Source organism: Ambystoma mexicanum, chromosome 13 (assembly GCF_040938575.1).
Source record: "Ambystoma mexicanum isolate Mex_15411 chromosome 13, UKY_AmexF1_1, whole genome shotgun sequence".
Lineage (NCBI taxonomy): Eukaryota > Metazoa > Chordata > Amphibia > Caudata > Ambystomatidae > Ambystoma > Ambystoma mexicanum.
This window is the reverse complement of record NC_090938.1, coordinates 726,401,014-726,417,771: the sequence shown is the minus strand read 5'-3', so window position 1 is coordinate 726,417,771 and position 16,758 is coordinate 726,401,014. Positions and strand designations below refer to the sequence as shown.

The 16,758-nt window shown below is 46.5% G+C and overlaps 1 protein-coding gene across 1 annotated transcript in view; it reads right to left on the bottom strand.

The window, feature by feature from the left end:
* The window catches only part of LOC138521816 (complement C4-B-like), a 528,615-nt gene that overhangs the window by 83,839 nt on the left and 428,018 nt on the right, over nt 1-16,758 (bottom strand). Inside the window, exons 31-32 of the mRNA XM_069634932.1 lie at nt 9,437-9,496; nt 3,968-4,061 (exon numbers count right to left, since the gene is read on the bottom strand). Coding sequence (XP_069491033.1) covers nt 3,968-4,061; nt 9,437-9,496 — 154 coding nt within the window. The remainder of the gene's footprint in view (nt 1-3,967; nt 4,062-9,436; nt 9,497-16,758) is intronic.

The window sequence follows — 16,758 nt, the reverse complement described above, 5'->3', positions numbered from 1 at the left end:
GCCCTGATATTGCTGTCCGTATGGGAGGAGGCCATAGAAGTAGGAACACTTCCAACGTCCATGAGAGAGGCCATAATAACGGTACTCCCTAAGCCCAGGTGACCCCCCACTGAGATGTCCTCCTACCGGCCCTTATCCCTTATAAACTGTGATGCTAAGGTATTTGCAAAGATTCTGGCCACTAGACTCCTGCCTAACATGCCAGGGTTGGTACACCCAGACCAATGCGGATTTGTCCCCACCAGGTCGATGGCACTGAATCTACGCAGGTTATTTGGTGTCATGGCCCAGATTAAGCCAGAAGCACAGGCGGTGGTCGTGTCTCTAGATGCCGAAAAGGCGTTTGGCTCGGTGTCATGGAAATACCTGTTCATGGTGCTTGAGAAGTTTGGACTAGGCCCATACTTCCTAAAGTGTGTTAAGGTATTATACACTAACCCGGGAGCTAAGGTATTGACCAACCGCACCATGTCAGAATGGTTTGAGCTGGGTAGGGGTACAAGACAGGGCTGCCCGTTCTCCCCCATACTGTTCGCCCTTACTATGGAACCAATCGCAGCAGCAATTAGGGAGCACCAGGGACAGAGGGGTATATGGATGGCGGGCCTGACCCAATCAATATCACTATATGCGGATGACGCCCTATTATACATCCGAGAACCAGACACACATTTGGGGCCAGTGATGGAGGCAGTGCATAAATTTGCAGAATACTCGGGATGCAAAACTAATAACTCTAAATCTGAAATCTTTCCCCTGACCCCCGCTACTAGATGTCCAAACAACTTGCACGGCCTACAATGGTCCCCGGACAAAATAAGATACCTGGGGGTTATCGTGTCGGGAGACAGAACGTCTTTACTCGCGAACAATCACGACTCTCTATTGAACACAATTTCCATGAAACTCTGCTTCTGGGCTAAGCTTCACATTTCACTTATTGGCTGGGTAGCTATATTGAAAATGGTCATTGTTCCCAAGCTGCTATATATATTTACCAACATTCCGATATGGCCTGGTAGGCGGTTCTTTGACACTCTCAGATCCATGGCGGTGGAGTTCGTCTGGTGCGGGGGGGCGGCCAGAATGAAGTGGGAAAAAATGGTGGAACCTTATAACAAAGGTGGCATAGCAGCTCCTGACTTTGAATTGTATTATCTAGTGGCACAGGCCCAGTTCGTTAAGCACTGGTATGATGAACAGGACACCTCACCCCACATTTGTTTAGAAAAGCACGCCGCACGCCCAACCGACTTAAGGTCAATCATTTTCAAAGGTAAACACAGAGATGAGTGTCCATTTGACCCAGTCATTACAACAGCGCAGGCATGGTCCAAACTTTACCGTAGGCTCGGGTTGGAGACACCTTACTATGCGGAGGCCCCATTCTGGAACTTCCCCGGTATCGCACCCACATATGATCCAGATATACAGCAAAAATGGCATCCGGGGGAAGAATTTAAAATTAAAGACATATTCCCTAAAGGCAAATTTATAACGGTGGAAGAGTTCAAAACAGGGATGGGAAGTGACCAATTGATGATATTACAATACTATAGAATGAGAATGGCTTTTAAGGCTAGGTGGCCAATGTTCCCAAACGAACCCCCACCACACCCGTGCCTGGTGATCATGTCGACCCGGTCGGGAACAGGCTATACATGGCTGTGCAGGCCAACACTCCAACGGTAAACAAGATTAAGTCCTCCTGGGAAATGGATCTGGGTGCTACCATAACTGACAGAACCTGGGAGAGGTACTGTGAATTGACCAAGAGGGTGTCCATGAACGCAGGCCTTCGGCTGATCCAATTTAAAGTGTTGAACAAGCTACACTACACCCCCCAAAAAATTGTGAAATTTACAAATAACAGTCCCGGTGGGTGTCAGAAATGTGGGGCGGAGCAGGCAGATTCGATACACATGTACTGGAGCTGCCCTCGCATATGTGTATTCTGGGGCGAGGTGGCGAATATCCTAGAAGAAGTAACCCTGATACCGGCAGACCTCACACCACAAAAATATCTGTTTGGGGATATTGGTAAACAGTCGGAGGTAATCAGAAGGCTTTTTAATATTGCATGCGTGGTGGTGAAAAAATGCATGCTGCAAAAATGGAAGAGTGCACAGGCACCAAAAGTGAGCCACTTTCTTAAGGAATTGATGTATGTGAATGAATGTGAAGAACACTATGTAATGTCACTTCCGAACTCATTTAAGCCGAAAGACATTTGGGGCCCGTTTAGAATGTACCTATGCGAAGCGAACTCGGCCAGTAACAGCCCGGCAGGGCCCAGCAATGTGTTTAATCAGTAATACCGCGCACCTTGTTACATAACCGAATTTAATGTCGCTGTTATGGATGTATACAAAATGTTGCTGCAATGTCATGTACCACAATCATTAAATAAAGTTTTAAAAAAAAAAGAAATAAAAAAGCAGAAAATTAGATGGTAACATTTCAGACATAAATAAGAAAAGAAATGCAAAAAAAAAAATACAGGCACTTTTACGCAAGCCTTAAGTTCGTAAGGAAATGTTACTTTTCATTTATGGGCCATGCCACCAAAAATTTAAAAGGAATTCTAGTCCACGATATAGCAAATATTCGCGGATTGGACCACCTTGGGGCCTTTTACAAAGATTTAAAGGAGGGTCTCTAAAAACGCCCCTGTCTTCTACTGGGTGCAGCCATCTTTCGAGGGCGCAACTTCTGGAGTGACGTACTTGAGGCTCTCGAGGCCCAGGTGACCACGCCCTATGCCAGCAGAAATGTGACAGGCTGTGAAACGAAGACATTGTTGGGGATGGCGAAACCGGAATCTGGAGCTGCCCAAATCGCTTGCTTTGGCCTTCCAACTGAGAGCAGGATTGGAGAAGGGGATTTCTGCGGCAGGGTTGGGGATGCCTTTAAAAAAAAAAACATCAAAGTAAAAAGACTGTCTGGTGATTTGTGGTTTTGGGACTGGGACACACTTTAATGTACAAGTATTCATGACCCAGAACAGGTATGTTTGACGGTGTTGCGGGCAGGTATGTAATCGTTTTATTGGCAGGCATGGCGGGCCATTTTGTTACTGTGGGGACACTTTTATTGGCAGACATGGTGGGCCATTTTGTTGCTGTAGGGCCAGTTTTATTGGCAGGCATGGTGGGCCATTTTGTTGCTGTGGGGACAGTTTTATTGGCTGGCATGTTGGGCCATTTTGTTGCTGTGGGGACAGATTAATTGGTAGGCCTGTTGGGCAATTTCTGTTGCTGTCGGGACAGTTTTATTGGCAGTCATGGTGCACCATTTTGTTGATGTGGGGACAGTTTTATTGGCGAGCATGCTGGACAGTGTTATCATCTGGTAGGGTGGACAATATGAACTGCTAGCGTGTTGGACACCATTATCGGCTAGCCTGCCCAACATTATAATCATTAGTCTAGCAGTGCTATTGGCTCTGTTGGCAGTGCTATTAACTGGCATTTGAGATAGGTATTTTCACTGGCATGCTGGGCAGTGTTAACAGTTGGCATCTCTGGGTGATTCCAGTTTTGCAGTTGGACAATGTTATTGGCTAACATACAATGAATTGCTGTTGGTTGATATGTTTGACCGTCTTCTCAGCTGACATGGTAGTCAGGGTGCCTTCATAGTAGTTGCATGCACTGGGGGCAGCAGGACCCTCCCACGAAATAATCTCCAATCTAATAAGAAATATTAAAATGCACTGCCACCCTCCAGTCTGCTACTTCTGAATAGAATTCAAAATCACTAATCACCCGAGTTCCTATCTCCAAGGTGGGATAGTGATCCTGAACCCCTACCCACAACTGGCATAATCCCAGTGGTGTCCAATCACTCAGTGAGCGTATAACCCGCCACTCCACTCATGGCAGCCTCGGCCCCAGAACCATAGATCGCCCAACTTCATCTCAACAGCGTTCGCTCCCCATCGCCAGGGAGCTATGCCATGACTTACCAGCCTCTTGGACCTCTTCGGTCACCTCCATGTCCAGCTTGAGCTCCTGGCAGGTGGTGTTCTCGACCTGCATCACATTGAACAGCTTCAGAATCTGAAAGAAAGGGAAAGAAACAAAGTTGTACTCGTTGGATGGGTTCCAGCGAGAGCCGAGACCTCCACTTCCAGAAGTGGGTCAACACCTACCCTTTCTACCACTGCCGGTGATGGACTGGCTCACAGGCCTTGCACACACCACCAGTGCCAGAGCTTAGTCTGCTCACATGCCTTGCATGCACACAGCACTCATAAGAGCTGTTCCCGCTCACAAGTTTTACATACACCACAAGTGCCGCAGCTGATCCAGCTCACACTCCTTTTATTCACCGGTAGTACCAGAGGTGGACCTGCTTACACCATGAATGCCAAAGCCAGGCCTGCTTACATGCCTTCTATACACCAGATACACCACCAGTACCAGTGTAGGACCTGCTCTCACTCCTTCCATACAGCACCAGTGCCAGAGCAGGGCCTGCTCACAACACTTCTATACACCACCAGTGCCAAAGCCGAGCCTGCTTATATGCCTTCCATACAGCCCCAGTGCCAGTGTAGGACCTGCTCTCACTCTTTCCATACAGCATCAGTGCCAGAGCAGGGCCTGCTCTCACTCCTTCTATACACCACCAGTGCCAAAGCCGAGCCTGCTTATATGCCTTCCATACAGCACCAGTGCCAGTGTAGGTTCTGCTCACATGTATTTCATACACCACCAGTGCCAGTGTAGGACCTGCTCACACTCCATCCATACACCACCAGTGGCAGAGCAGGGACTGCTCACATGTCAACAAATAGTCATAGGCGCCCCTCTGCGAGAATGAACACGGCTAAATGACCTGTTCTTTGAGAAGGTACCCACTTGAGAGTCCTCAGCCGCGCTTTAACTCACTGTACTTTTGACAGTGAGAAATAACCATTTGCATATCAGACTTTGTCCCGCCCACATGGCTAGTCCAGCACCAAAATGCTATGGCAATTCTCTTCTCAACAAGTGTACCACCAGCAACCCCAGACACGTGTTTCAGCCTTGTTGGGCCTCATCAGTGAGGGGTAGTTTTTCTGGAGGTATGGCTGTCCTTCTCAATAACCTTTGGATCTGTGGACAGAGTGCATAAAAGCAGTTGCCTACAGCCTGGTTGAGGAGTGGTAGTCTCTCTACCCTTCATGCGCCCGTCCTTGTGATCCCTGAAGAGCACCTCATTTTGGCCCATCCAATGTCTGATATTACATCTGTGCCCCCCTCATCCCCTATGCCCCTTTTGACCTCTTCACCACCATATATAGACAAATGGGAGACTATGTTTAATGGTGAAAATCCCAGACAATTACAATGAAGGTAAACGTCCAACTACCTCTCTGCAGCATCATCACAGGCCTTAGCAGACATTCCTGATCAATATCGGCTGTTTAGCCACACCAAAACATTGTTTACCTCCCTCCTGGCACCTGCCGTCTAAGCAGCGGCAAATGCCAAATGGCTCCAGGTGCCATTAAGGGAGAATTAAGGACATTGAGGCTCATAACTTTGCAAAACTGGTACATACTCAACCTCTTGACAGCATTGGAGGATAGAGTATGCTGGAAAATCGGCAGAACCTGCTGTACATTTGTGCCTCCCAATGACACTGAAAATGGCACTCTCACCAGAACTATTGCTGCTCGGAATAAACGGAAAGTGATTGTGGAAAACTGGGGCTAGGATCACCAACAACTCATGGATTGGCTTTTTTCATGGGTACCTCCCTTGTTGAGCCTTGGTGTGAAGATTCTGATGTCTATTTATGGCTTTTTACTTATTCGTTTTTGTTCCTGCCAATTCATCCTACGTTGTTGCTCTGCTCAGGTACCAACATGTGCAGCCATGATGATCGTCACCCTGTCCAAGACTAGGGCCACCACTACTTCATCCCATACAGGTACTCAAATTGAAGCTGTTTTGTTTCCTCCACCAAATTGGCATGCTTCTGTGGAGCGATGGGTATATTGAGGAAATGGTGGGAGGACGAGTGGGGTTGATTCTGTGGAGGAGTAGGCTCATATTGAGACCAGGGTGAGAGATGGTTGTAGAGATATTCCCCAAGAAGATGATTATCATTTGTTAGTTAAATTATTAACTAAAGGGGGGAATGTCGCGGTGGCCAAGGAGGGTCCCCTTTATTACGAGGGATTCATGTTGCGCACACCATACTGATGATGAGGGGGTAACTGGCATAGTGTTGCAAATCCATATGAATCAAATGGAGTTAATTAAATGTTACTTCTAGTGTTGCAATTATTTAGAATTTATACATATTAGATCTTCATTCACGTAGAAGGATACAATATTAAAACTGCAAATGTAACACAAACATAAATCCACACAATGGGGTGCTTTTCTCCACAGTTAGCTGTTACAAATGCATTCTAAGTAGCAGGCACATTCTTGACGGAAAAGAGAATTAGTTACCTAGTAAGAAAGTCGTACGAACAGGGCAAGGTTTACAGTTGGTGCAAGGGAACAGATGTTATCTTTCCCTTTGTATAAAATCTTTAGAGGGGGTTAGTCATTTATTTTGTGGTAATATACATGAGGCCAGAGGCCAGGGTCCAACGGTTAAGTCTTTTTCCAGGTCATCAGAGATTGTACATGGCCGCATAAATTAGAAGGTCTTTTTTAAGGTACCAGGAGTCTTTGGAATGGAGATCACAATCTGTAGTTCAAAGAAAATCCTGTTTATGCAGACCATCCTCTATTTTGCCAAAATACGTCAGCAGGATCATGTGCAATCATACTTAAAGTTAAAGGCCTTAGGCCAGTTATTGCTAGCAATGAATTATGTTTTCAAAACTAATGTTTAACCATGTACCAACACCATGACCTACTACAACGAATCCCAAGAAGAGGTGTGTTTTGAATATGATCTGAAGATGATAGTGAAGATAAGACTGGCCAATGGAAATGGAAAAATTGGGAAAGAGCGGATTTCTTTGAAAAAGTTTTGTCCAATCATATTTGGGGGTGGCTTGTACTAAAGTATCTGGGAGTGTTTAAAATTGTTGCAAAAGGTATATAGACTGCCAACTGATGTTGTATTGTTGAGATTTGGGTTACTTTGGTCCTGCAACACCATCTAACCACTCCCCAGAGCTTTTGTACAATACATTTGCTTTATGTATAACTGTGCGCTCGCTTCTAAAAAGGTGGACCTGTTTTTGGTTAAGGTGATTAATGGCCCATCCCCACACATTGACTGGCCCTGCCTATGACACAATACTGTGATAGTCCTGCCCACTTAGTAACTGTATGGACTGTACTTGTGAGGAATGCATGTGCTTTTGGGAATTGTGCAGCTCTGCTGCCGAGGCTGTACATGTTATGGGTGCCTGTGAGGGAAGCTGGCAGTTTTGCTGGCCATGATGTACCTGTCCAGTGTGTGATCAAAGCTTTCAACACTGCCTCCTGTACTATATCTGTTCCTTGTGCGGGGGTCACTTGCTATGAGGCTTTCCATATACGTTCACTTTTCCTGTATGTGCGGGAGGTTTGAGCTTCTTCTGCCTGTGATGATCTTTCTCTGTGTGAATAACGCTTGCACTATTTATAAGAGTGCTATAACTCTTTAGTGCGTCAGGGAAGTGTTATTATGGTTCACCTTCATGAAATACAAACTTTACACAACAAAGTGAAGAGTATTAGGGGGGATTTTTGATGCAGGGTTTGTGGAAAATGGCACATTATAAAGAACATTGGCCAGTAATATTCCCATCTGCACAGCGTGCTAGAGGAAACAAATGGATGGAGAGCTCCACGTCTCTGCTCCACCCTCTGGCAGCCAAGTTGGGAGGCAGAGCCACTTATTTTTACCTTCAGCGCTGATAGTGGCTCATCGGTGGTAATCAGCCTGGCGGAAGAACTCAGCTGCACCGCCAGGTAGTGATTGGTGTAGCATACCGCCTGCTTAGTGCTGGTGGGGGCAGTCCCACTCCTTCTCCCCTCCCAGCCATCCCAGTTCCCTCCACTTGGCCAGCAATGCACGGCCGAGCAAAAGGTAATTCTTTGCCATCTCTGATGCCAGGAATGAGGGTGCGAGAACGGGTATCATCATCCACAAACTAGGGGTGGTGGTACTGCAGGGGAGTTGCTAGGTCTGGAAAAGACCCGGGGCTAAACTGATGTCGGAACTGTTGGGACTGGGAGCTAGCTAGTCTTTTGGCTGTAGCTCCTGAGATTCTATCCGGGGCTACAACCAAAAGATCAGGGGCTATAGCCCCCTTAGCCCCCCCCTAGCAACGCCCCTGGGTGGTAGTGAAGCTACCACCAGCACCCCCGACGTTCACTGACCTGCTGCTCGGTTTAGTGAAGGTGGAACGGATATGGGTAGAAGCAGTGTAAAGATATTGCAAGCAATGCCAACAGCTGCTCCACATTCAGATCAGGCAGTGCTGGCGGACAGCCAGTGGGGTTCCTGGAAGAGAGCGGCAGCCTCCTTCTGACAACCTTTACAGATGCCGAGTGTATGAATTAAGGGGGCCCACATTGGCCCAGTAAACTGGCTCACATAGGCGTGTGTCTGTGGGCGGGGGAAGTGTGGGATTTTGGAGGATGCCTGATGGTAATTATTTCTAATTCTAACTGATATCAGGGATTTTTCCTAATCCTGCCTGATATATGTGTCTCTAGCCCTGCCTGAGCTGCTCATCATTTCGAATCCTGCCTGAATGTTGTAGACTGTATATGTGATTTGATTTGACCTTGCTATGAAAATAAGATCTAAAAAATGAAGGATAAACAGCAGCTTGTGGACGTGGTGGGACAGATGTGCAGGTGAAGAGGGGAAGGCACCCTTGGGTGAGTGGGATGGCAGAGTCAGGGCACATGGGTTTGCCTGTGGAGTGAGGGGTAGCAAAATGGTAAACGTCATTGCAGTGGCTCTGGGTGTTTTAGTGCCAAAATGGCGGCCCCTCGTGTATCTGTAGCTCGTGATGTTCTAGGAGGCATCCTAGAACTGCTGTATTGTAGGACCAGCCCAGCCAGTCACTAGGGTTTGTTACAAAAAAGTGACATATGCCGCCTCGCACCGCAAGACAGCGTAACACGAAAGGCACTTTAACACCTCCAGGCACTGCACGCTGCTCAGAGAACAACAGCACTTGATAATTTGCGGCTACAGTGTTCACCACACACCACGTGCATACCACTCAACCTTCTGTGGTCCCAGGGTGGGTGAAAACACACAATTTTGTTTTTTTGGTGGGTGAGAGCCCATTGAAGTGTATGGGCGTGCAGGGGGCATCATTCACCCCCCTAACTAGGCGGGAGATCAAACTGAATACAGGGCGTGTGAGTGGGGAGCCATGGACGTCACAACTGCAACCCCTAGATAAGGTTAATTAAATGCCTTATGACACCTCTGCCCGCCCTATGGCGTCACGAGATGAGCGCATACTCACTGTGAGGGTCCCTTTGCCTTTTCCTTTCACGTCCACGTGCACGTCGTTTCCCAGGGAATACTAAACAAAGAAAAGGGAAGAAAGACAAAGGAAAATTCACTGCCACTTCATTGCAACACACTAAGCTGTCAGGTAAAGATGAAAAGGAAAAGGTTTAAATGGGCGCAGAATAGTGTGCAGAGAATAGCCATGTACCTGATAAACACTCTTTATCAAAGTGTGAACTTATGTTTCTTTTTTTAAATATCTGTTTAAGAAGGTATCATGCTTATTTGAAACAGTACAAGCCTAAAACGAAGTCTATAGCAGGTAAAAAGTGCATGTCGTGTTCCGCCCTACAAACAGAGGCCCCTCTCACCCCACCCGGCCCTCCGGATGCAGTTTACTTTGCTGGTGGGCCCCACACACAGAAGGCCCTTTCATCTCTCACTCTTTACTCCCAGAGGCAGACTCCAGGAGGCCTGGGGCACAGTCGGGTTTGTGTTGCGCTGCTAACTTGTGGCTGACACTGCCTCTGCTCTACTGGCCTCTTTCTCCTTAGGCCACTTCACCTCTGCTTGCCCTTCTTCTCCAGAACACTGATATATGTAGGGCCCCTCTGCACTCTCTGTGCCACACAAATAAGCCCCAGGCCTGGATCTAGATCAGGGGTCTGCAACCCGTGGCTCTCCAGATGTTTTGGACTACAACTCCCATGATCCCTCACCATTGAATGGGCGGGTACAGAGGTGGTTAAAAACAGAGACACTGGTAGGTGCACTAAGAGAATAGTAATGATAATCTATGCGTGCTAACCATAGATCTCTTTGCCACCTATGTTAGGCAACGCGGATAGGCCGCACTGCCACTGACACGCTTCCTAATCTGGGTTCTCTGGCACATTGTGAACATAGTGTGGATAAGAACGGCACTTATAAGGAGCAACCTCAGGAAAGAGCCTCATGCCATAGAATGAGGCATAAGGAGATCTACAATCAGGGAATGGAAGGTTGACAGAGTAGTTTACTTCTGTCCAGTTCTCATACCCTTTGCCAGGGCATTCGCAATAGCAGAGCAATGCTTATGACTCCACTAGGCAAAGACTGGAGGCTAACTTCTGCCATGATGATGCTGACAGATTATAAACAGATCCACATCAGGATGAATGCACCATAAAAGTGCAGCAATGTGTAAGTATGGCCAGTAGGGCGAGGCTCACATCGCAGGACAGGGCACATCAGAATCAGTCACTGCGCATGCACATTACTGTTCCATCACTGGAGTCTTTACACACTGCTCTGTCAGTGTATCTCACTGCAGATCTGCAGCCCATGCCCTATATTGCTCCAGCAATACCCTCAGGTTTCTCACAGTGCACATAGCTAAAGTTTATTAAGAAAAGGAGAATAAAGAAGAACTACCCCCAAATTTTAAGCTAATTGAAAGTCTTCCAAAGAAGAGATGTGTTAGTCTGGGCAGCTCGTTGTTGCTCATGGATTTAATCCCTCCAGAAAATGAGTAGCAAGGATGTAATAGCTAATCAAGAACAGGTCGACACACTGTGTTTTGGCCCCAAAATTCAGATACGTCCACCCTGAGAGCTTCTTCACAAGATTGAAAGAGGGCCGTGGAATTTCTTTAAAGATGTAACAAATCCAGCAACCCCCGTTTTTCTTTAATCAGAATATGTTGCATATAGGGGTGTGATGAGTTCTATCTTCTTTAAATAATTAAGAAGGACTTGGATCTTTCACTTCGCCTGGTTCACCACAGCTCTTCACGCTTAGCAGGTCGTGTGTTCTTGTACTTGTGAAAGAGAGAGATGACGCCATCCCTCATTTTAACAAACTGGTACAGAGACATCCTTTAAATGGACCTCAACCCACAGCAACACCATCACATCGAACCTGTGCCAGGAGGTCAGAGGTAAGCAGACTGAGAAGTGAGAAGGTGTAGTATGCTTCAGTAGACTAAGAAGCGAGACAGTGTAGTGGGCTTCAGTAGACTAAGAAGCGAGAAGGTGTTGTGGGCATCAGTAGACTAAGAAGCGAGAAGGTGTTGTGGGCTTCAGTAGACTAAGAAGTGGGAAGGTGCAGTATGCTTCAGAAGAGTAAGAAGGGAGAAGGTGTACTATGCTTCAGCAGACTAACAAGCGAGAAGGTGTAGTGGGCTTCGGTAGACTAAGAAGTGGGAAGGTGCAGTATGCTTCAGAAGAGTAAGAAGGGAGAAGGTGTAGTATGCTTCAGCAGACTAACAAGCGAGAAGGTGTAGTGGGCTTCAGTAGACCAAGAAGCGAGAAGATGGAGAATTCTTCAGCAGACTAATAAACGAGAATGTGTAGTATGCTTCAGCAGAATAAGGAGCAAGAAGGTGAAATATGCTTCAGCAAGCTAAGATGCGAGAAGGTGTAGTTTGCTCAGCAGAGTGAGAAGCGAGAAGGTGTAGTATGCTTCAGCAGAGGAATAAGCGAGAAGGTGTAGTATGCTTCAGCATCAGCAGAGTAAGAAGCAAGAAGGTGTAGTATGCTTCAGCAAAGTAAGAAGCGAGAAAATGTACTATGCTTCAGCAGAGGAAGGAGTAAGGAGCGAGAAAGTGTACTGTGCTTCAGCAGAGTAAGGAGCGAGAAGGTGTACTATGCTTCAGCAGAGGAAGGAGTAAGGAGTGAGAAGGTGTAGTATGCTTCAGCAAAGTAAGAAGCGAGAAAGTGTAATATGCTTCAGCAAGCTAGGATGCGAGAAGGTGTAGTTTGCTCAGCAGAGTGAGAAGCGAGAAGGTGTAGTATGTTTCAGCAGAGGAATAAGCGAAAAGGTGTAGTATGCTTCAGCATCAGTAGAGTAAGAAGCAAGAAGGTGTAGTATGCTTCAGCAAAGTAAGAAGCGAGAAAATGTACTATGCTTCAGCAGAGGAAGGAGTAAGGAGCGAGAAAGTGTACTGTGCTTCAGCAGAGTAAGGAGCGTGAAGGTGTAGTATGCTTCAGCAGAGTAAGGAGTAAGGAGTGAGAAGGTGTAGTATGCTTCAGCAAAGTACAAAGTGAGAAAGTGTAATATGCTTCAGAAGAGTAAGGAGCAAAAAGGTGTAGTATGCTCTACTTTACTTTATTTTATGTAACGCGCCACATGCCCAGAGGCCTCAGAGCACACAATAAACCAAGACAAACGGACAAACGGACAAACGTAAAAACCAAGAACAAGAGGGAGTCATAGCCGTCGGAGAGAGGTGTCCTGGCAGGGGACTAGTCCACTCCAATGTCAAAGAGATGGGTCTTTAGTGCTTTTTTGAAATGTGTCAAGCAGGAAATAGATCTTAGTGCCAATGGAAGTTCAATCCATGATCAGAGGGCCCAGCAATCAAAGCTAGCACCACTGTATTCCTGAGGCTTGTAGCGTGGGAGGGCCAGAAGGTGTGAATTATTGGAACACATGGCTCTCTTGACAGGTGACTTCCGAAGCCAAGCTGCTAGATATTTAGGCGCAGATCCATTGAGGGATGTTTGGGTAAGGCCAAGGATTTTGAAAGAATCCTGTTTTTCACTGGGAGCCAGTGTAGGTCCCATCTCGCTTCGGTAGATATGATGGAACTTGCCAACCCACGAACTGCCTGGACCGGTCTATTCTTAGAAATTTGCAATTTCTTGATGTTAGTAGTGGACATGTCAGCTAAGAGACTATTACAATAATCTAACTTGGAGTTGACCAATGTGGACGCAATCAGTGCTCAATTCCTCTCAGAAAGATATGGGTGAATTTGCCTGAGCAGGGAGTTCAGATAGGCACGCAAAGAACGTAAGTGTGCAGTGTGCTTGTCAAAAGTGAGCTGGGAACCGAGGATTACCCCCATGGTTTTGCACGGGAAGATACAGTAATTGAGTAGGCAGCAATACTGAAGCAGTTATATAAAGAGTCAAACCTCTATAACCTAGCTCCCGAGCCTAGAATAAGCAGCTCGGTCTTATCGTTGTTAAGTGCCAATGAGTTTGTTAACATCCAGGATTGGATAGCGGCAAAGATTTCCTTCACCAACTGGGAATCCTTGGTGTAATCACCCGAAAGTTCCATCAAGACCTGGGTGTCATCCACATAGTTCACATATCGGACACCCATATTGTGAAATAGGTCTATAAATGACCTGGTGCAAAGATTGAACAGGGTAGGGGAGAGACATGCTCCCGGCAGTACACCACAGGTCTGATGGACAGCAGATGCTTGAAGCGCCTTCTACAGCAACCCTGGTCACGCGGGGGGCCAGAAAGGACTCCGTCCAAGAGGCGGCATTTCTGGAGAAATGGCTGAGCTCAGACAGCCTTTTGATGAGAAGGGGAGTGGTCTATGAGATCGAACATGGTGGACAAACCTAGAAGCATTAAAAGTGTGAGTTGCCCGCCGTCAATTATACTCGATATGGTTGACTTTAAATCAAGAACTGCTGTCTCCATCCCGTGTCTGGCCTGGAAGCCTGATTGAAGGGCACTCAGCAGATCATGTTTTTCTAGAAACTCCTGCAGCTGCAAATAGGCCATTTTGTCCAGGATCTTAAGAAGGAACTGGACATTGGTGACTGGCGATAGTTAGTTGTAACCGCAGGGTCAACATCATCCTTTTTTAGGAGCCGGGTGATCCAGGCCTCCTTAAGTATGACTGGGAGATGGCATTAATTATCCTGGTGATCCATGGTATGAGGGAAACAGACTCTCTGATCACAGAGGCTGGACAAATGTCTCCCAGACAAGATGTGGGTTTCATGCTCTCTAGAACTGTCTGGACCTCACTCTCAGAGACCTGTGAAAAGGAAAACAATGCCTGGTCTTCCTGAGGTTGGATAGGTGGTTTAGCTGGTGGCACGGCAAGGGGGCACTCTGGGTTCAATAGACAAGCTTTTATAGACTGATGACATGATACATATTTTTTATCAATTTGTCTTGAATTGCCTGGCACCATGCATCACTTTTTGCATTCATGGTTCTCTTGTCTTTGCCTTCTAATTTCCCAAGATACAGAAAAGCTCCCTTGAGCGGGAGTTGGCTTGGCAAATTCTTTCGTTATAACTGGTTTGTTTAGCAGTTAGAATGGCTCGCCTGTATAAGTGAACAGATTCCTTGTATATACGTAAAGTATTGAGATAGAGGTTTTTCTGCCATAGCCGTCCTCTGGAATGTGTGTGTTCCCTGGCTTCAATAATCTCTGTATTAAACCAGATGTTTCTTCTGTTTTTATCTTTTATGGTTTTCTCTCGCAAAGGGGAGAGTTGGTCAACGCCCCCATGCAGTGAGACATTCGCAAGATAAGGAATAAAGGTATCTTCCAGAGTTTCGGGGGTAATATTCTTGAGATTTCTCGCTACCATCATTTTTGTGGTCGGCTCGGGTACATGTAACGAGCTTGCAGGTTATAGTAAGTCAACAGAGATTATATTGTGATCGGACCAAAGGCACATGTTTATCATCAGGGAGGCGATTTTGATGTTAAAGGTCAGAATCCAGTCAACAATATTATCATCCTGGTGAATGGCGGTCTTAACATGTTGGCTGAGGTCCAACGCTTTGAGGGCATGGCTAAGAGATGTAAAGCCAAGATCTTGGTCATTTTCAGCCCGTAGGTTGAAGCCGCCCATTAATAGGAAATGGGTTGAGGGTTTCAATGTTTCATTGCAACAGGCTAACAGTTGCTCCTCAAAGTGAGGCATCTTCTGTGTAGGTCTATATGGATGTGTGAGGGTCCAGACTAAGTTCCATAAGGAGAGCCTACCAATTATCTAGGGCCGAGACCTTCAGCCGAGGGCTTCAGCAGAGTAAGAAGCGAGAAGGTGTCGTCTGCTTCATGACTTCACAAAGTCATGCAGAGGATTGGGATTTGGTCAGTCCTCTAGGTCTCCTATACAGGGATTAACTCCCGGTCGGCATATCCTCCCTCCCGGTTACTCTAGACAATCTCAATAGCGTGTCATTAAAGTGGAGAAATGAGTGTCCAACGGAGCCCATGCAGTCTTAGATGAAATTGCTCAGAAATGGCATGTCTGCCCAACATGAAGGATACAACAGAGAGACACAAAGTGAAATGGCAGTGCCTTCACCACTACCGTGGAATGCATATTGCCGACACCTATCAATCTCCTACATTTATTTTAAAGGTTTTGCAGCTGGAGCGGGGAACGTGAGAGGAAATCGATGCACTCCTTCGCCCTTCGTGCGCACCCTGCAAAAGCTCTCTGTTTTATGCCTGCGTGCGATTTTCATGCAGGTGTACAATGAATGGATTCCTTTGGAATCCGCCTGCATTTATCGCATGCTGTGGCAGGCAGATTCCATAGGAATCAATTGAAAATGCAATCTTCAACCGTTATTTGTAGGTGGCATTTACATATTTTCCAAAACAGAGAGTAAAAGTGAGGAGTAGGGCAGATTTCACCTGTTTGTAGTGTTCACCTTTTTACACTCCATTATGCAAAAGTAGAAAATTGCACACAGGCGATCCAACACCGCATAAGTGGCACTGTTGGTGGTCCCCTGCATGCAATTAGCATTTTTTTAGAAAAAGAAGCTGGTACTCTTTTACACACACAGACCCCTGAACTTGGCCATCGTCATGAAAACATTCGCCCATAAAATCCTAACATCTAGCATTCAGGGTTGGAAAACAGTTGTCAGATTTGACTGCCTGATACATATCATAACATTTACCAAACTGGAACCATCCTAATCGAAGCCAGACCTAACCTGTTGCAAAAAACGGATTTCATCCTGTCTAACCTCACCAAACACATAACCACATTGCCTGCCGGAATCTATAGCGATCCAACAGGCCTTGACGAGGCTCCCACAGAAATGGACCAATCGACTCTGGCCCTTAGAAAGAAACCTACTAAGCGACAACAGACGCAGGGTGTTCCGTGTGGATCAGACAGTTCGAACCTTCCTCTGCTAGTCACTCCCGAAAGCAGGACGGGCCTTCTCACCCCGATATTGGGCAAACGCACACCACCAAAGACAGCCCTCCACCAGGAAAACAGAGGATTGGCAAACCATACTCCAACAGGACAGGTAAACAAAAAATGATTAGGACAATCCCTGCCAAAGAAAAAACCAACTGTGCTTAAAACTGGAGTGACTAGCGGCAGATAGAGAGGCCACCTGCATGACTTTATCCTCAGGGCAAACCTAGACCTTTTGGGGTCACAGAAACAGGGATTACTAGTAACTATACAGCAATACTTGACACTCTCCTCCAAGCAGGATCCACCAGGTTTGCAAAATACTCAAAAAGAAGGTTAGAGGCAGCACTGCAATCATCACTCTCTCCCACACAAGTGGAAATGCCCTCCAATACCAAGCAATGAATACGCCTCAATCA